At 36.7% G+C, this 20,880-nt stretch overlaps 4 protein-coding genes across 5 annotated transcripts; 2 read left to right on the top strand and 2 right to left on the bottom strand.

The window, feature by feature from the left end:
* Positions 1-2,462: 2,462 nt before the first annotated feature.
* On the top strand, positions 2,463-4,503 carry LOC116000188 (protein POLLENLESS 3-LIKE 2-like). The gene is made up of 4 exons (XM_031240219.1): positions 2,463-2,689; positions 2,768-2,980; positions 3,239-3,394; positions 3,486-4,503. The coding sequence occupies exons 1-4, from the start codon at positions 2,516-2,518 to the stop codon at positions 4,314-4,316; spliced, it is 1,374 nt and encodes a 457-aa protein (XP_031096079.1). The 5' UTR covers positions 2,463-2,515; the 3' UTR covers positions 4,317-4,503.
* Positions 4,422-8,099, bottom strand: LOC116000189 (probable L-ascorbate peroxidase 3). Its single transcript, XM_031240220.1, has 9 exons — positions 7,917-8,099; positions 7,553-7,677; positions 7,391-7,440; positions 6,651-6,716; positions 6,503-6,551; positions 6,111-6,193; positions 5,945-6,024; positions 5,763-5,865; positions 4,422-4,704 (listed from the first exon to the last, which is right to left on the bottom strand). Exons 1-9 carry the CDS (start codon positions 8,033-8,035, stop codon positions 4,537-4,539), a joined length of 843 nt encoding a protein of 280 aa, XP_031096080.1. The 5' UTR covers positions 8,036-8,099; the 3' UTR covers positions 4,422-4,536.
* Positions 8,100-9,558: 1,459 nt separating this feature from the next.
* On the top strand, positions 9,559-12,661 carry LOC115999246 (rac-like GTP-binding protein ARAC1). 2 transcript variants are annotated; one of them, XM_031239087.1, is made up of 8 exons: positions 9,559-9,691; positions 9,848-10,078; positions 11,044-11,131; positions 11,286-11,395; positions 11,486-11,549; positions 11,921-11,985; positions 12,096-12,161; positions 12,247-12,661. In XM_031239087.1, the coding sequence occupies exons 2-8, from the start codon at positions 9,980-9,982 to the stop codon at positions 12,346-12,348; spliced, it is 594 nt and encodes a 197-aa protein (XP_031094947.1). In that variant the 5' UTR covers positions 9,559-9,691; positions 9,848-9,979; the 3' UTR covers positions 12,349-12,661. The 2 variants fall into 2 exon arrangements, with proteins under 2 accessions (XP_031094947.1, XP_031094948.1); XM_031239088.1 differs by lacking the exon at positions 9,559-9,691 and having other exon boundaries at positions 9,701-10,078.
* A 3,236-nt stretch (positions 12,662-15,897) lies between these two features.
* Positions 15,898-18,196, bottom strand: LOC115999247 (bZIP transcription factor 27-like). The gene is made up of 3 exons (XM_031239089.1): positions 17,651-18,196; positions 16,692-16,769; positions 15,898-16,209 (listed from the first exon to the last, which is right to left on the bottom strand). Exons 1-3 carry the CDS (start codon positions 18,059-18,061, stop codon positions 16,141-16,143), a joined length of 558 nt encoding a protein of 185 aa, XP_031094949.1. The 5' UTR covers positions 18,062-18,196; the 3' UTR covers positions 15,898-16,140.
* Positions 18,197-20,880: the final 2,684 nt, after the last annotated feature.

Below are 20,880 nucleotides of genomic sequence, written 5' to 3'. Positions count from 1 at the left end.
AAATGATGAAAAATAGAGATAAAAAGGCTAATCTTAAGATAGTTTTTTTTTGTTGGTATAAATGCAAAAATTAACGAGAATAAAGAAGACAAAAAATATCAATTAAGTAGAAGCAGTAAGTAGTACTTAGTACAAAGTACAATTATAACTTAGTCAATTATTGCTTAGAACTATGAGAAATTCATAATGGGTAAAGTCAGAAAAATGAAATGATAGTGATTTTAATTTTAATTTTTTGAAGTAAATATTTCAGACAGATTAAAAAGAAAAGTAAGACATGTAAATGAGACATAATTGAAGGAGTAATTGTAAAGAATTTGAGTGTAAGAAATGTTGCAATAGTTAGGATATGATGAACTTGGGGTAAGCATTTTTGTGTTGCAATTGAGCAAAGGGTGCAAGAGATTAGTGGTTTGATGCTGCATGGGTGACTTTTAAGATCATAAGAGCATTTAACCAAAAAAGTGCTTCAACTTCCAATGTGTTAACTAAATCTAATGCAACTTGGATGGGGGCTAAAGCCTAGAGATTCCAAATGACTTCTTAGAATGGGGCTAGCAATACTAATAATAACTCATCTTTTTTGAATGCAATCATGTTCTTTAATTGAATGCATATAGTTAATGATTGAGAACAAGAATTGTTGAGGAAGATTTGGTTGGCAATGACTATATTCCCGCGAAAACACCGGATTGAAACGATCGTGACTTTAAAAAAGAAAGAAGAGAAGGAATGGGGTTGTAAATCAAAATTTGAAGTATTAATTTGTTGTTAAGGTTTGAAGAGGGTTTTATGAAGGTGGATGTGAAGGGTAACTCTAAGGGGCAACCCTAGATTATTGGTTTGATTGGTATGGTTAGGATTGCTCAAGTGATTGGTTAATAGAATTTTTTTTTATTCAGTTAAAATGACTCACAGTCTTAGCTTATTGCAGAATTGTATGTTATTTATTATAGACGTACTTATACTAAGATATTGGCAGAAGCTAATATATTGGTAGAAGTGTTGTACACAAGTTTAATTGAGGGTGATTCAATTGTTATTTAAGAGCTAGGCCAAAGCTTAGGGCCACACAAAAAGAACAACACTTTCATCTCACTATAAGAGCCAACATGATTAGACGTGATGAGTTACAAATGTTAATCCAATGGGGTAGCTCAAGTCGCAAGTGAGCTCTCTTTCTGGGGAAGAATTTCGGGAGAACCCGAGTTCAATTCCCACAAGTGACGATTCCCTTGCCTCTCGGAGCGAACGCGGGTCGCCCTGGCCCGTTAAGCGGACGGAGAAAGACCTGGACAAAAGAACCACACTTTGGCCATAAGAGCATCCTATAAAAAAATTTTATTGGGTTGGAATGACTCATAGTCTTAGCTTAATTTAATGCAGAATGATATGTTATTTATTATAGACTCATACTATATATGTTGGTGGAAGGGTTGTACACAAGTGTAATTGAAAGGTGATTCAACAGTTGTTTAAGAGCTAGGTCAAAGCTTAAGGCTACACAAAAAAAGAATATTTTTCATCTCATTGAGGTTATAAGAGCCAACGAGACGTGATGAGTTACAAATACTCTCATAGGGAAGCTAACATGTGCAAATTAGATAGCATCCTCCAAGGCCTCTCACCAACCTAGTTTGAGCATTATCCTATTATTTCAATGAAGAACTCAAGAATATTGATGGGATAAGAATAACTTTAGAGTCCCACAAAAGAACTGCACTTTTATATCACTGAAGCCATAAGAGTTTGCATCTATCCAACGTGATTGGAATTTGGATACGATGAGTTACAAGTATTCATAGAGTAACTAACACGTGTCTAAATTAGATGACATTCTTTAAGACCTCTCACCAACTTAACTTGAGCATTATCGCACTATTCCAATGAAAGAACTGTACTCACTTTTGAAAGTGAAAGAGTATTGTAGAGATAAGAATAATCTTAGAGTCACACAAAAGAACCACATTTTCATGTCAATATATCACTGAGGCCATAAGAATTTGTGTCGAGCGTGATTGAATACGACAAGTTATAAGTATTCATAGGAAAAAACTAACACGTGCAAAATATATGGCATCATCCAAACCCTCTCACATTTGAGCATTATCCTACTGTTCCACTGAATAGAGTCCGGCAATTGCTCTTTGAGGATGCACTTGGGATTGCTCAATCCAAGTTCACAAAACAAAGAAAAAAAACAAGGGGTGTAAATATGAAATTTGAACAACGAAGGTGTCAGAATAAGAACAGCAAAAAAAATAAAGGGTGGAAAATGCAAAATCCAGCGAACAACAAAAAATTAGATTTGGACAACAGGGAGGAGTGCGCACGTGTCCCTCCCATTTTCAAACAGTAAACCAGGCCAATTATATGGTAAGCACAACGGCTAGTTTCAACGGTAAAATAATTGGAGCCCTACATTACCCCCTCCATCCACTCTCCCTTCTTCCACAGAGCAAAGCTTCCATCCCATCCCGTCCCCGAAACGACGAAACCTTTCGCCATTAGCAAGATGTTGCAGGACATGGTGAATGCCCCTCCTGGTTTCCGTCCCTCAAAGTCCGCTCCCGTTTCACCAGCCAAGCCGCTCGGGGGCGGCCTTTCCAGAATGCGCTCTGACTCGTTCCATATCGCTCACAAAGTCCCTGTTGGGGACACCCCTTATGTCAGAGCCAAGAACGTTCAAGTAAGTAAGCCTCTCTGAATTGAGACTATGGAATGGAATGGAATTTGGGTTTGATTTTTTTTGGTTTGGAATGATCAGTTGGTGGATAAGGATCCGGAGAGGGCGATTCCGTTGTTTTGGGCAGCCATCAATGCGGGGGATAGGGTGGATAGTGCTTTGAAAGACATGGCGATTGTGATGAAGCAGCAAAACAGGGCGGAAGAAGCCATTGAAGCGATTAGATCATTGAGGAACCGGTGTTCCGATCAAGCTCAGGAAGCTCTCGACAACATTCTCTTGGATCTCTTCAAGGTCTGCTTCCATTTTCCACTCTTTATTTTATAGAGTTCAAATGTGATTGGGTGACAAGGGAAACCGCAACCACTATCAGTGGGTCTGCACTTTCCCGTCTTGTGACCCTAACCAGTAATTTTCCACTCTTTATTTTATAGAGTGGAAATGTGATTTGGGTGACAAGGGAAGAACCTGCAATCACTATCAGTGGTTCTGCACTTCTCGTCTTGGATCTTAACCAGTAAAAGATCATGACTTTTTTTTTTTTTAATTCAGAGATGTGGGAGATTGGATGATCAGATAGCACTTCTGAAGCACAAGTTGTACTTGATCCATCAAGGGCTAGCTTTCAATGGGAAGAGAACAAAGACTGCTAGATCACAAGGGAAGAAGTTTCAGGTTTCTGTGGAGCAAGAAGCAAATAGGTTGCTGGTATGTATGGAGGATAGATTTGATATAAGAAACTGTGAATTGCCTGAATTCTTGATTTTTTTTTAACAATGGGGGAGGTGTGATTTTGCAGGGGAATCTAGGGTGGGCATTGATGCAGCAAAACAAATACATAGAAGCCGAAGAAGCTTACAGAAGGGCTTTACTGGTTGCGCCAGACAACAACAAGATGTGCAACCTGGGAATCTGCCTGATGAAGCAAGGGCGGATTGGGGAAGCGAAGGAGAATCTGCGGCGGGTGAGGCCGGCCGTGGCGGACGGGCCGAGAGGCGTGGACTCTCATCTAAAGGCCTACGAGAGAGCCCAGCAAATGCTCCGGGACTTAGAGTCAGAAATGATGACTAAAGCCGCCGGCACCGACAGGCTTCAACAGAGCAAAGTGTTTGAGTCCTTCCTGGGCTCCTCTGCAATCTGGCAGCCACAGCCTTGCAGTGAAAATCATCACCAAAACCCCACCCCATTCCCAACCCCCACAATCCCTGATGAATTCCCAGACGAGAATCTCAATTCTTGTAACATAATCATGAACCAAAGGAGTGGGAAAGCACTCACCTTCTGCACGGTGAATGCACTGAACAGCCACGCCCCTCCATTCTACTCTGCCAGGTTCCCCAAGGACCTCCCATTTCCTCAGTTCCCTGAAAGACTCAAGAGAACAATCAGTGAAACAGAAGAGTACACTGAAAACAATAAGGTGAGAAAGCAGGAGGATAAGGCCCAAGTTTCTGCTGCTGTAGAGGGATTGCTGCCAGATAGCAAGGAGTTTGAGGAGGCCATCATTGCTGCAGTTCTGGGCTCAGATGATACTGAAAAGTTGAAGCCAGAAGCAATAAGAAAGGTGGACAAGAGGCTCAAGGTTTTCCAAGACATCACCTTGTCTCTCAGTCCAAAAGGAGGAGTCTAGTCTAGTCTGACTAAAACATTATATTGAAAATGTCATAAATTATATAGGGCGGGGAGATGAGCTTGTTCTCCTTTATTCTCATTCCTCTGAATAAGAGGGGGAGGGAGAGATAATGTGGTTATTTTTATTCATGTTTAACTTTATTGGAAGAAACAAACAATATAAAGATTATACAATTTCATGGTCCTTTTACAGTATTATTCTTTGAGTCTTTGGGTGTTCAGTGCGAGTCGGCGTAATAGTAACTTAGGATTGCAACTGCGGCTACTGCAACTCCAATGATAACTCTCCCGCACAACTTAGTAGAGGACGGTGGTGGTGAAGTAAATCCCAGCTCTGACAACTTCTTGTGAGACTCTGCATAATCTCTGAAAAATGCCTCTTCATCCTGATCAAGTAATCAATCATTGAGAAAATGATTGACTATTAACCAACCAATGACTTGAAACTTAAAACAATTTTAACTATATTAAAACAAATTGTTACAGGTTAAATAATGAGTGGATGCCCATACAACACCCTCCATTCTGAATTTATCTAGTAATTTTTTTTTATGGATGGCCAATTTATGATCAATGTATATAAAGAATTATAGTCTCAAGATTGAGGTGAATTCAAAAAAAAAAGTTAATTTTCTTAAATGATATCGGGGTCAAGCCAAACTTTCTTTAGAAAAAGCGTATTAGTGTTTAGGGTTTACTAAATTATGCAAAAACTTTGTAATTTTGCCAAATTTCTTTTAATTCATGGCCAATTTATGTGCGACCAATGAATATAAAGAATTGTATTGTTTCAAGATCGAGGTGAATTCAAGAAAAAAATGCTATTTTTCTCAAATGATATTGGGTAGGAAATGGTCAAGCCGAACTTTCCTTAGAAAGCGTATTGGTGTTTAGGGTTTACAACTAAATTATGCATAAACTTTGTAATTGCCAAATTTCTTTCAACTCCTCGGCAACAAATACTTCCATTTTCTTCCTTATTGATTTTCTTTTGAAATTTGAATTTTCGTGTACAATCTTATCATTTGTCCGTTGTTTACATGGTCATCAATTACCTAGTATTTTAGTGGATTACATTGTCATCAATTACCATATGATAAGATGTGATTGACCAATTTATACATAACCAATGAATTTTAAAAATTGTATTACCATAAAATTAAGTGAATTCAAAGAAATATAATATTTTTCTTAAATAGTAACGGTCAAGTCAGACTTACCTTAGAAAGCTTATTGTTGTTTTAGGGATTACAGGTAAATTATGCACAAATTTTGTGATTGCCAAATTTCTTTTTCATTAATTTTCTTTTGAAATTTGAATTTTTGTGTACAATCTTATCATTTGTCCGTTGTTTACATTTTCATCAATTATCTATTATTTTAGTGGATTATAAATATCCTAAATATACACAATTTTTCAGCCCATTACCAATGCAGAATTTACCTGGGCATAAAGTAGCACATACTGGCGGAATTTAGGATCTTCCACCAGAGCTTTATCAGTGGGCAGTTTTAATAGGCCATCAGAATCTCCTTTAAGAAGCTCCCTGCAGATAAATTACAAAATGGATTCAGCAGAGATGAAAAACACAAGTTATGCAATCAACTTTGTACTAAAAATCTTACACAAAATATGAATTATCAAATTTCAAATGCTCCTTTGTCCACTGGCCCTCAAAGCCTGACCTGTCCCTGTGAGCTTTTCCCTGCATGGCAGAACCCAAAAACAAGCAATAAATACTGATATATCCTTTACCAGGAGTTAAGCTCAGGGTGCATATTAAAACTATACCAGTGTGTGGCCTCCAGACAATGCCACAATATCCTTGTCAGTTAAGCCCATTCTATGGAAGACACTTCTCAGGTGAGATGGACCTGAAGAAGTATTAACAAAAAACATCAAGCATTAATACAATATATTGCTGAATGCTAGCATGAGGAGCTCAATTAGTTCTTAGGTAATAGATTGTGGGTAATGTGGAGTTACACCCAATATGGTGGGCTCCATATAGATATCAACTGACAATGGTCCTTCTACCTAATAGGTCGTTGAATCATCGTAATTTATACCCTTTCACTATCTCGTAGGGTTGGGGTGTGAGAGCTTGGGGAAGAAATTTTATCTTTTGTGAGCAAGAAAATGTAGATGATCGAATTGAGAGTAAATGCAGCATGATGACCTACCTTGTTTGGCATCAGGAAGGCGCCCTTCTTCTGGTGACTCCAATGAATCCTTAAGAATATAATAGCTTATAAACGTGTTTGTTCTAGTAACATGAAAATTTGAAGTAAAAAAGCTACTAAATTATTACATTTTTCACCATTAATGTACCTTTCTACCGGGGACGAAATCGATGATAGGACCTCCAGTGACCTCAACAGCAACAACCCCAGCAAGCTACGCCATCATAACCAATCCCTCCCCAGGCAAAAGGAGATACAAAAAGAGGAGATTAATTAAAAAAACAGTGTATAAAAAGGATGATGATTTTTGTGCATGAATGCACTATATTACGTCCACCTTGTGTGGTTAGTATTTTTTTTTACAAGGTTTTTTATTCCTGGTTTATATATATATAAAATTGACAGGTCCCTTTTTTTTCATTATTTTCTAGTCATTGATTATTTTAAAATGACAATTCATATTATTTCACACTTTTTGAAGCCTTATTTGATTATAATTATATATGTGAGCAAATACCAATTTTGGTCCACATGTTTAATTACTACAAATTTTCATTCACAACTATTGTTTTCGTATCAAAATTGATCACGCCGGTCACCCCGATGGCTAAAACATGTAAGATTGTGTATATATATTATGCAATCCGGCTAAAAATGCTCCAAACTTTGGAACATTATACTTGAATATAATGGATGAAAATACCCTTACAAATTACATAATCCGGCATGTTTTAGCCGGAGGGGTGGCCGACATGATCAATTTTAGTACGAAAATAATATTAGTAGATGAAGATTGGTAGTAATTAAACATGTGGATCAAAAATGTTCGTGTGACTAAAATTGGTATTTCAAAAATCAACCACACAAACCAAAAAAAAATTATTTCACCTGGTAGAGGTCAGCATAAGTAATTTTTGGATGATAGGCTTTTACTTCCTCTGATGTCAAATATATAAAGAAAAATAATTAAAAAACAGTCATCAAATTCATATTTTTCAACCATGCATACAAATCAGTATCAACTACATACAAAATTCAAGCTAATCTTACCGCAAATATCAATTGCAACTTTCAATCCAGCATTGGCAGCATGCGAGTATTCTTTCGGATTTCTAATGGATCCATTAGGACCTCCTGTCTTCGTAAAGGCATCATACGTGCCGGCATCATGCCACCTGCAAATAAGGTACCTCGAGCTCAACAAACATGAACACAAGATGAAATTCCAAATTCTCAATTCAGTTAACCAAACCAATACTAACTTCACGGAACCGAAAACAGAAAAGATCAATCACGAATTCAACATTAAATTTTTTGTTTAGATTTCAAATTTCTAATTTCTAATTCAAATGCCTATTGAGAAGTAGCTGCAGCTGCGAATTTTCGAAAGGAGATCAGATCAGAGAGAACATACGCCAAGCGAAGCATGAGAGGAGCAATGTTCATGCTGGAGATGACAGATCGGAGATCTGCCCTTGTCAGCTCTATTTCCTTCAGATACTCGGCGTCCACTGCTGGTGCTACCGCCGCCATTGGATCAGAGCTCGAGAAAATGATGAAATAATTGGTGCGCGGTTTTATTCAATTGAATTGCAATGCTTGCAGGTATACGAGATGACTAGATGAAAGTATGTGTTCGTATATATAGAGAGGCGGAAAGAATAGAAATATATGGAGTGCAGAAGCAATGCATATAGAACTGAAGAAGACAAGCAAAGAATCGAATTTTGATTCATCTTCCATTTGGAGGGAACATGAAAGGATGACGTCAAGATAGGGAGAGGGACTATTACTGTCCGAACGGACTGGCGGGAAGAAATCTTCAACATGCTGAGTCCTATTGCACTTCACATTCGCATATAGGCTATCTTTCACCATGTAATCTTCTTTCACTTTCAAAATGATATATCATTAAATTTGCAATTAATCATTCTTACAATTCTTTTCTTTCTTTTAAAATTGATACAGAATATACCGACCCTACAACGTTAAGGATACGTAATTGTGTTCAGGTCGGTCTGAGTTAAGATACTTAGGTTAGTATGGGCCTAAGTCAGAGATTCTCGAGCTCTCTCCTAATTAAGTTCTAGAAACAGCCAAAAGTCCCTCTCTTTTGCATTTAATGCGGTATTTATAGCGTAGTTATGGAAAAAGTTCCGAGCCCTCAGCATGCTAGGCACGTGAAGCGCGTGCACCGGTTCTCTGGTCGAATGGCGCCATAACCGTACACGTGGGGCAAGATGCCTTTCGTGCCTCTGAGATGTTTATAACCAAAGCGGAAGGTAATATGATCGGGCCGGGCTCGACAGATCGGGGGCGAGGCCTTGATGCAGGGGGGACCTGGGAGAGGCTCATCAACAAGGTCAACAAGGTCAGCTCTCCGGGAAGGTCGAGAAGCGTATCGCTTCTGGTCAGTGTCAGGCGGGCGGGTCAAGTCCTAAACTCGAGGGATATTCCCTATGAAGTGTAATATCACTTTCACATCACCTTATATAATTTTTAGAATTACTCAATTTAGTCATCGACTATAGTAGTTTTTATCGATTTAGTCTTAATGATCTTTTGTGTTTCATTAATTAGCTCCTCGACTTGGATAGTTTTATCCAATTGAGTCCTCGGCTGTTAGAATCAATGATTAAATCAAGAGAAATCGCTATAGTTAATGACTAAATTGGGTAAAAATTGTAATCACATGACCAAAAAAATAATTAATTTCTAATGCAACATATTCAACGAGTTATTGTTAATGTGAGACACATTAATTGTCAAAAGAGATAGTCATGACTACCTCTATTAACACTTAACAGTCAGTCATAAACCTAAAGACTTTCATCACTACCTTTGTAAACATCAAATTGTTTTTTTCTTATAAATACTATTAATGAGAGCTTGAGTATTGGTTCAACAGAGAGAGTGTAACCCAAAAAATCAATAGCTATCATCAGAGTTCGATCTTGCGACGTTCCTCAATTGCATATTTTAATTACATTATTGAAGATCCGAATTTCAAAATGTAATAAAGAGAATTGAGTTTAGGTGGGCCAATATGTTGAATGTGAGGCCCATATGTCTTTTTTACTGAGAGAAATGGGCAATAGCTTAATTGGTTGGTGGGTGGCTTGTTGGATCGGTCGTCTCTCTCGCATTTCAGCGAACGATTCAAAGGCAATATTTCACGGCGAAAATAAGGTACGCTGCACACACGTATATGCATACTTCCTCTTTGGATCTTGGATCCCAAAATACACTCTAATCTCTCCCCCATTCATTCTCTCTTTCTCACTCACTCTCTCTGCCCCCATCCAATTTATCGTCTCCAATCTATCCCCTTTTTGTTGGAATTAGGGTTAGGGTTATACCCCGGCGACGCTCCTTGTTGGTTCTGCTTCCTCCGTGCTGCATTTCCCCGGGAACTGGAGTGGCTATAGAAGCAAAAATCAGGTCTTCTGAGGAGGAAGAAGATCTGAGGCCTTCAGAATGAGCGCTTCTAGGTTCATCAAGTGCGTCACAGTCGGTGATGGCGCTGTTGGCAAGACCTGCCTCCTTATTTCATACACCAGCAACACTTTCCCCACGGTTTGTCTGCTTTCCCCGCCTTTTTATTGTATTTTCTTTACTTCATTGCCTAAGGCGTGTTGCGGTGATTGTTATAATTGTGAAATCAGTATCTTACATTTCTTTCCCTCTTTCTCGGTGATGAGGAAAATCCGTAGTCACTGCTGATAATATGCATCCTAAAGGATCACAAGGAGTTAAACCAGACCTATAATGTGCATCCCAAAGGACCACAAGGAGTTAAACAAGTCTAGGTTGTCGATAGCCGACCCGTTCAAACCAAGATAGCCTACTTAGGTTATCCATAGCCGTTCAAACCAAGATGGCCAATAGGCCATTCCCGTTGGGAGTTGAACTTGTAACCAATTTGACCAATTTGGCTGGGGTTGCCTCATTTCTTTCCCTCTTTAGGTTTTGTTATGGCATGCTTTTTGCAAATTTTCATCTTTGAATGCCTAAATTTATGGTTGCGACTGTGGATGAAAAGGAAAGAGGAACAGAAAAAGGATGAATCTTTCTTTTTAGGAGCTGCTAATAAATGTACTCTAGTGATAAAGTTTTGCTAGCTTATGTTGGCAATGTCTAAGAGCTGGAGGAAGCTGGACTAGCTAAAAATTTATTGTGTCCTTGCCCTTTTTCCTTATGGCCTTCCCTCGTTTGGCTGTATTGATTGTGAGTTTTGGATTTCTGATGCTTTAATGAATTAATCTTGATATAAATAGAACATTGAGGAAAGATGAACCTTTCTTTTTATCGAATTTCTCAAGTCTAGGTAATTGATTTTATAAATACTGTTAGATATGTATATGTTTATATCTTTTGTTACAACATTGAAATGCATTTTGAGAAATTGTGTGTACATGTATGTTAAATTACTCACCTTGATGTTTTATGTGGTGCATGTCTGAGTTGGGTACTCGGGTTGTATGATAAGAATTCAAACTTTTGTTTCAGTTTGTAATTTCTTATAGTGATATGTACTACAGGATTATGTTCCAACTGTATTCGACAATTTCAGTGCCAATGTGGTTGTCAATGGGAGTACCGTTAACCTTGGTTTGTGGGATACTGCTGGTAACTATTTCAAATTTCATTGATTCTATTTCTAATTTAAGTGAATGTGGGCAACCCGAGCTTGTGGGTGTGGCAGGTTATTTATTTCTTTCATTCTACATTTACTTGTCTGCATCAATATAAATCTTAGTATTATGTATTTATGTGTATACAGGCCAGGAGGATTATAATAGACTAAGACCTCTGAGTTACCGTGGAGCTGATGTTTTCATTTTGGCATTTTCTCTCATTAGTAAAGCCAGCTATGAGAATGTTTCCAAAAAGGTTAGGATTTGATGGCTGTATACATGCGGTTTCTCCCTCTTTTTGTTCATGGTGGAGAACTTATCTTGGTTTTGATTATTCTCTTGCTAGTGGATTCCTGAGTTGACACATTATGCTCCTGGTGTCCCAATAGTCCTTGTTGGAACTAAACTTGGTGAGGATTCATACTCCATAATCTTTAGTATTTTTAGATCAATTCAGTTTAGTGTTTTCAGATCATTTGATCACACATTTTACTTAACTGAATTTGTGATGAGATTGATGTTTCATTGTCATTTAGCCCAGAGTCGCACCACTAGAGCTAGTCATACTACAGTACTAGTATAGAGTATTGTATATTAGTCAAATGTACTGAATTATGGATCTTGTTGTTGTGTAATTAGTTCGACTGTTTAAGTTGTTGATTGTGTGAGAATTCTATAATCATCTGATTAGTTGGCGGGTTGTTCAAATTCACTAGTATGTTTCTGTCATTCTCTTATTATCAAGAAACCATCAATCAATTTCCTGTTATAATGGACTCAGATCTTCGGGATGATAAGCAGTTCTTTGTTGACCATCCTGGTGCTGTGCCAATTACCACTGCTCAGGTACGAGCAAAACCACTATTTTACATCTCTTCAATTACCTGCAAGGAGAAGGAGGTTTTTTTTTTCATAATCGTTGTTTTAAATTGTATTACTTTGCGTTCTGCCTCCAGGGAGAGGAGCTCAAGAAAACAATTGCTGCACCTGCCTACATTGAATGCAGTTCAAAAACACAAGAGGTTTGTATCCTCGCAGTTTCAAATCGCATTTTACTTTAACTCCTTCACGAGCATTGTAGTTATCCGGGCCAATTACCCGTTGCAGAATGTTAAAGGAGTGTTTGATGCTGCGATTAAAGTTGTGCTCGCGCCACCCAAGGCGAAGAAAAAGAAGGCCAAGACTCAGAAGTCTTGCTCGATTTTGTGATCAGCATTAGGGCTGTGGATACCATCACACTTACCACTACTCTCCTCTTCTGTATCCCTCATTTCCCGCCTTCTCCTCTTTCCTATGTCTCAGAGGAAAGAGGAAGAGGGTTCTAATGTCAGGTGGCTGGGCTCTTGTCTCTTTGCTGTGGCCTCCAGCAACTTTGTAGGCCACTCTCTTGTGCCCTCCTCCTCTCCCTTTTGATTTGCTTTCTGTAATGAATGAAACAATTTAGGGAAACAAATCTGCACAGTGATGTTGCTTTTGTTTTTGTCAATTTATTCAAAAACCCCCTTCTCTATTTTCCATTGCATTTCTAGTGTAATCCTTTCATCTATTTCACTATTTCATATTGCAAAATGTAATTAATGTTCATAGAACTAGATTTTCCGACTCAGATGTTACATCAGTAGATAGTTCACAAGTATAATGATGACATGAAAAATCAATCCATAAGAGCAACCATACCAATGGTTTTTTAAAGGTTTTTGTCATATTTAAAAATCAAAGATGTTTTTTTTTTTGATGTGCGCATTGGTTTTTAAGTTGAATTTTACTCTTGTAATGAGTTTTTTGTGGGTCGGATCTTTGATGCCGTACCTGGCACAACACCTTCTCAGAGTCCACATATCCCTCCACTGAAATTAGATTATGTGACCATTCCTCCACTGAAATTAGATTATGTGACCATTCATTTAAAATGGTAACAAAGATAGACATCACACTACACAGTAATTGGCATAATTTTTTTTTCTTTTCATTAGAAAAGTAGAAACTATGTTTACTAATAGCTATTTTTCATATCATTTTTTTTAAGTGGGAAAATATAAAACATATGTCTCGGTGGGTAATATTTAGATTTATTTTGTATATACAAAATTTTGAGGATATTCTTTTACGCGTGATATTAGAAACTTTAAATTTGTTTTTTGGGGCTGAGGTACATGTAAATATATAAATTTAATAAAAAAAAGTTTGTAAGAAGTAAAAAAATCCAGCTGCTAGACACCATAATCTTGTCAAATAAAGCAACCACAATGTATCATTAGGAAAGTGTATGTCATGTTTGATATGTAAAGCAAAAACAAATAGGAAAATAGTGTCCTCTACTTATATGGCATCTCATCTCGCTCAAGTATCCATTCATCCCCACCCGACATAATTATAGCGGGATAAATCACAGTAAAAGACTAGTGTCTAATGCTCCCAAAAACTCATCACATTGGATTTTCACTCCTATTCTATAACTGTCATGGGCCAAATCTCAATCCTAAATCTTTACCATCAATTTATCACCCGAGTATCAATTAAGTTATCGGTGAGGACTCTTCACACCATAATTCTCACTATCAAGTTTTGATTTCACGCAATGGCTTTTGATCAATCTACATGACTTAAGCTGTTAAGCATAGCTCGACCTTTCACACCTAGTTGGACTCACCCAAGATCCAACTGTATTGTCATTGGTTGAGCCAAATGATAATTAACCAGACTGCGTGAGTACTATTTCTATAAAGAAAATAAAAATAAATAAATAAATAAAAAGAACAGTAGGTACATTTGGATTGATTATACCAAACAAAAGAGTACTTTGAAAATATTGTGTGGTAGGGCATAGTAAATTCATAATTTACTTTACAGAACAAGCACTTGTCGGTTGTGTTAAATTGTTATAGAAAAAGTATGACAATTTGTGGAATTCGAGTAAAATTTTTGTCACGTGTTATATTTGTAGAAAATAAAGAAAGTAACACTCTTTCTTAATGATTTAGAACATGCCATATATGTAACATATGTGCCATATATAGTGTATTAGTACCCATTGTTACATGCAAAAGAATTACACCTAACACAATGGTTTACTGATTGAACAGTTGCACTTGAAACTCTTTTCTAACAGTCAGGTATGGTCAAAATTCCACTACAAACAATCTGAAGATAATTTCCACCAGTTTAACGTGAGGTTTAGATTTGGCGCATTGAGTGCAGAAAGTGAGCAAGAAAATGAATTTATAATATTTGAGATATAGTCCAATAAAGTCGGAAAAAAAGATGGGTAGAGGGGTTCACTGACACAGCACATCGTACAAGGCCTGACCCAAATTAACGTTTGTGGAATGATGACAAGGTAGTAGTAAGGTTCCAAGAGGCAAGGAAGCTGAGTGGTGTCATCAACCCATTGGATCCTTGTCTAAACCCCCTGGAAAATAAAAAATTAAAATGAAAATAGAAATAAAAAAAGACTGAATAATGGAATCAACAATAAATAAAATCCAAAGACGACAGCACAAAAAGCAAGACTTTATATGTCTGGTACGTAAAAGGTCAACCGATTAATGCAGCTTGCATCATGTCAACATATTATCCTCTTATCCTATGTTGCCTATAGAGCATTTATCCTTATCTTAGGTAATATCTCTGGATTAATTTCAATTTTAATCTTTGGTTATAGTAATTCTTTTCATGTTCAATTCTAATATTTTTGTTAGATTCAATTTTATGTTTGTAGTTTTTTGTCAATTTAGTTCTTGAACAATCACGATTGAACCAGTCGAGAATATAATGTTGTCAAATTAAGGTAGTAAAATTCGATTTTTTTAAAATAAATTTAATGAAGGAAAGATCTCGAAATTAGACAAGAAGCTCCATGCTTCTAGCTATATCCCTCCTACAAAGAACATCATACCGATAATTACAACGGTTTCTACAACAGTACGAGTGAAACCCTTTTCAATTACAACTCTCATACTCGGTCATGAATATGCTATCTCTCAAATTTAATTCAAAGTATTAGTTTATAATTTAAGAGCATATTTATTGTTTATATCATATGTACAAACTTAGATTCGCAAATGGAATTGATATTCAAATTAAGGTCCAATCCACTTAGAGACTAGATAAGCATTGAAAGACAAAGGACAGAATGGGACACGTGATGGTCACTTCGATGTTTTGGATAGAAAATGAATAATTAAGACCTAAGAAGTCAGTTTACCGAGTTCAGCCCTGCTCGATTTGAGACGTGGCGCTATAACTTACCATGGAAAGATGTAGTTAAATGGTTAATATTCACTTACTTATTACCAATTTGTTTAAATATGATATGAGAATCAGATAGTCAAAAAACTCTGTGATTAAGCGTGTTTGACCTACAATTCAATGGTTAAGCATTCTTGACTTATAATAGTCACATGATAGATCTATCACGTACGTGGTGGCAAATCGCTCCAAAATGTGCTCTCTCATACATAAAAATTCTCAAATTTTATCCAATAAAATAATATTGTTTTATATTTTTTATATAACTCAAAATTTTCAACTTTACTGCTTATCCACTACACCAATCTCTCATACTTTTTTTAATGATAAATTTCAAAAACATATCTTTGGAGTTTGAATACTTTAGCAGACAAAAGACTCAAAACACAATTATTTGATGCTTTTTTTATCCATTATATCCTTATTTCCTTTCTTGATTATTGATGAAAGCAATGGCTAACATGGAAGAGGATAAAGAAAGAATAGTGGAAAAAAAGAAGCAAGCAAAAAGATCAGCAATAAAGAAAGAAATTCCCTTGCCAAAAAAGACTAAACAACCTTCCATTTATAATTTACACAATATAATCTACTGACCATTACCTAATTCTTCCTTCAAGAACCATACACTACTAGTCATCATCAACAATTACAAGTAGTTTTCTTTTCTTAGATTATGTCGTCCCAGATTAATCTGATGTAGTAGCAGATCAGAGGTTGTTTCCCAAATCCTAGTATTGTTGTGGAGGAGATTACTCAGAGTGGAGCAGATGAGGTTCGGCAGAGCTTGCGGTTTTTGGGAGCAGCCGCTGCTTCTATCCGCAACTGCCCATTTCAAGAAACCAAGTTAATACACACACTCGAGTAATGGTTGTGGGTTTCCCTCGGTCACTCAAAACCAGTCTCTTTCCCCCCGCACCCTTTTAGTACCCGTGATATAAATAGAAAACCCAATCTTTCAAACAAGTGTTCTTTAATGAGGCCATAACCTCAATAAGGAAACCATTAAAGAATAACCACAAGCTACTCCCAACACCGACAGTCTATTGGCCTTTTTAGACAGAGTTTATCCAGTGCACACCATCAGGTGGCTTCAGGTTTCCCTTATCAGTCTCTTTCACCCACACCCTTTTAGTACACATGTTATAAATAGAAAGCCCAATCTTTTTTCTTTAATGAGGCCATAACCTCAATAAGGAAACCATTAAAGCATGCCCCTTTTGGGAGCTTCACAAACCATTTCATCTGCAGATTAAAAGCTAAAACCATCCAGAAATGTTAAGGGAAAAGGGTGACTGTATATATACCTGCTGATATTGTCTAATGAGCTTGGCATTCTCTTTCATCAAATGAGCCACTTCTAGCTCCAACTCATTTGTATAAGCCTGCGGGTATGTCAATACACATCCAGGTGGTCAAGAACAACACATCAAGAAGACAAGAATGCACAAGCTAGCCAGCACACATATTCAATTCATGGACATTGAATTCATGAATACTAATGCATTGTGCATAGACTCCAGAAGACAACCTGCTACCCATTCTTGTCCTCTTTTTTTTAACATGAGACCTTAATTCTATCTGCTAAACTACAATACAAGTACTCAAGGCAACCTAGCTACCATCCAGTATGGTTGGTTTGTCCTAATGTCCATGTCCAACACATAAAGAGTTGGACATGGATAAATTTCTTCGTTCCAAGACCCCCACACCTCAGCCCGACGGGGTAGTAGAGTGATAGCCCAGCTCAGTTGGTCACAGGGTTGAAGTTGGGAACAATGATCCGAAATCGAGTCTCACCAGCGCCCCAGTGTAGAAGCAACTTCTCAAAAGGACTCCTTGTGCATAGTAAGCAAAGTTCTAACCACGTGTTCAACTGGATTATTTTAATCGCTAGCTCTCTCTATCGAGCAGGGGCGTGGGGGCCCAACTTAACCCGAGGCCACGGTGACTCAACAGACCTACTGCCAAAGACTAAATTGGTGACCACAAGAACATATAACTCACTATCAATGCTATCACAATCTAACTCCCAAAAACATCTGAGCTGATCGTGTAGGACAATCTTAGGAAGGTAGAGACATGTTCTTGAGAATCTGTGTGCCCAGAGCAATTCCCATTGCTGAGGAGACAAGATGATCCCACAGGTGGGGGGAGGGGGGTTGGGAGATGATTTTGGGGATTCAAGTTTTCTTGATCTCGGAATGAAAGTAAGGGCTTATTTGAAGAAATGAGATTAAGAATGTGAATAAAGAAAGTAACTTTCCTGCTTCCTAGCTCTGGAACGAGCAGCTGACTCCCGGTTCTTAATCATCCGCTTATGCCGGTTGTCGCCGGAGCTATTACAGGAGTTATGGCCCCTCTTTCTCCCACTACCATTGCTCCCAGCCGGAGATGAAGCCAAGCCCTCGAAACTCGCTTTAGGGGAAACAGGGCCGCGGGGAGGCTGCAAGGCCGAGTTTTGCACAGTCCCACAGAAATGGAACTCCGGGACGGAGTTGAGATTCAGCCTGGTGGTCGCCGGAGGCGGCGGCGCAGGCCTGGGCGGAGTGTCTTTTGCAAAGGGTCGGCCCAAGAAGTCGTGCAAACCCATGCCCTGAAGATTGGGATCGTGGTTGAAGCGGTGGTCGTAGAGGGAGGAGAGATTGATCTCTTTCCAGACGTCTTCCATAGCCATTATTATTCCACGAGGGTTTGGTGAAAGGGGAGAGTTATGGCGAGAGTTTGAAGATGATGGTGATGATGAGCACTCACTCACTCACTCACTCACTCGCTGTTTAGTGTTATGCTCTTCACTCTTCACCACAACATATGTAGCCTTCGGAAGAGACCCATAGAATAGGGGAAAATAGGAAAATGGGCTTTTTAAAAAACATATATTATGTTCTTGCTTATGCCAGACTAATTATTTCCTCAACTAGAACCGTCGTTATACCGTGGACCACGATCCACAATGCATTGTGAACCGTGGCCACTGATACTACAGTTCATCTCAAAAGATACTGTCTTACATTTGTTTTTATATTGTCGAATGAAATTGTAGTTCGATGAAATTGTAGTTCTATCGAAATATAACTGTAGTTGTGTTGAAATGTAACTGCAGTGTATATGAACTGATACTGAATAACAGTTTCACATTTGTGTTTTATATTATCGAATGAAACTGTAATTATATCAAAATGTAACTGTAATTGTGTTGAAATGTAACTGTAGTGTATATGAACTGATACTGAATAACAGTTTCACATTTGTATTTTTATATTATCGAATGAAACTGTAGTTATATCGAAATGTAACTGCAGTTGTGTTGAAATGTAACTGCAATGTATATGAACTGAAAGAGAATGGCGCGGAACGGAGATCGTTTCATCTGTCTGTTTTCATTAATCAAAACGACACGGAGGTCGTTTCATCTGTCTGTTTTCATTAATCAAAACGACGTCATTTTGATGTGCGGTCCACGATATAATTTGCACATCTAGAACAAGGCTTAAAACAATCATTATTTCATAAATCTTTGTCCACAAAGTTATATATACCATAAATAAAAAGTACATTATTTAAAAATATATTATTTTATATGTTTAAAAAAAACTATTATTTTATATACTATCAAATAATATATATTCAGTATACAAATAATGTATATTTAGTATATAAAAAATAGACCTTATAATCATGGTGCATATAATTCTATAAATCATGATCAACAAAAAAAGATTTGTCGACTTAAAGGTGATTAGTCGAACTATCTGAGATAGTCACCTAGCCCCGCAGGACAAAATGACATTTTTTGTTTATTACTCCCTCCGTCCCATTTTATGTGTCTGGTTCAGTTAACGGGCTTGACTGAACTTATTTTTAATTCAATTTTTTATAATATTAACTTTAATATTAATATACAAAATTTATATATTTAAAAACTACACTGAAAATACTATTAAACACAAAAAATAAATTTAAAAAAAGTAAAAAATAATAAAGAAAATAAATAAATAAGAAAGAGTTGGTTTGACCAATGAATAGTGAGTATGACAGATAAAATGGAACAAAGTGAGTACTTATTTATTTCATATTGTAATATATTTTCAAATTCATTTAATTAAAATCTAAAATACAATAAATTTTTAAAGGTGAGCGTTTTAACATCTTATAAACTTTTTTTTTTTAAATTCTACTAAGAAGCTTATAAAAATTTCATAAAACGTTTTAGAATTATTTTGCTAATTAAAAAAATAAATTAATAAACATTTAATATTTATTTAAATTTTTTAAAAAAATATTTACAAAAATACACACTTATATTTGCATGTTTCTCTTACATCTCGTTTATATTTGACTTAGCTTAAAACTTAAGTATAAATAAATGTGTGCCTCCACACATATAATTAGTAATAATAATTATGCTTGCACGGGCTTAGCTCACTGGTTCATTATGCAGTATTTGAGAGAATAGACAAATGTTTGAACCTCGACAGTGGCAAGTGGGCAGATCCCTCACCGTGATTTTCTTGAGGGGGTCATTGGTAGGGGTGTGAAAGATGATATGAAAATCTAACTAAAATCGCTAGTCTTAGCCTAAATTTATCCCTGTAATTTTATAGATGATATGAAAATCTATATGATTATTTATTTATTTTGTGTTTTTCATGTGTCTTGCAAGTTTTATAAATTAGAAAGCTTGCGAAGCTTGTAAAATTAGGTTGTCGCATGATTCAGATATTCTGGTTGTGGTGACATACTAGCAACCGTACAAAAGGTCTGCGATAAATTTTTTGGAAATTAAAGTGTCAAGTTCAAATCAACCGGTAAGCACAAGTGCACAACAAGGTTGTGGACTTGTGGCATGCTAATCCAAAATGTACATTCAGATATTAATTATAGATTTTTTTGTAAATTATATTAAAGAGTCGTGTTCAAATCACTTTCAGTACAAGCAAAATTGTTGTTGTTACGTAGTAAAATAGTAATCTATGGATGGATTCTTTTATTATTAGTGGTTCATATTTCTATAGTCATAACTCATAACTGATGGATTCTTTATTAGTGAACAACATTTTTTTTCTTCCTTTCTTTTCTTTTCTTGTTTGAAGACAGAAATAGAAAAGCAAATGAAAAGACGAGTGCAGACATTTCACTGAAGCAGAACACCTATTTGTTCAGGGGTATATTGGGTTAACGTGAGTAATGACACCTGCACAATTGAACCCCTGAAAATTTTCATATAATTATAGCGTCAGATTTATAGATTCGAGACACTATAATTTTGTCCAAATATGTCATGCTGTCCATGTAATCAAGTATAAGATGTTGCCACGTGGCCGATTGGTACTATCAATTTTCCTTGCCCACTCATTTCATCTAATGTTTAAGATTTTTTTTATATTTTTTTTGAAGAAAATATTTTTTTTTTAATAATTCAAGTTTCAAGATTTATATAATTATATTTTAGATAATCCTTGGAAGGAGTAGTTTTTCTTTTCTTTTTTTTTTTTT

The sequence above is a fragment of the Ipomoea triloba genome, chromosome 12 (genome assembly GCF_003576645.1).
Source record: "Ipomoea triloba cultivar NCNSP0323 chromosome 12, ASM357664v1".
NCBI classification, from domain to species: Eukaryota; Viridiplantae; Streptophyta; class Magnoliopsida; order Solanales; family Convolvulaceae; genus Ipomoea; species Ipomoea triloba.
The sequence above is the reverse complement of the archived record's forward strand: the minus strand, read 5'-3'. Positions and strand labels throughout refer to the sequence as shown.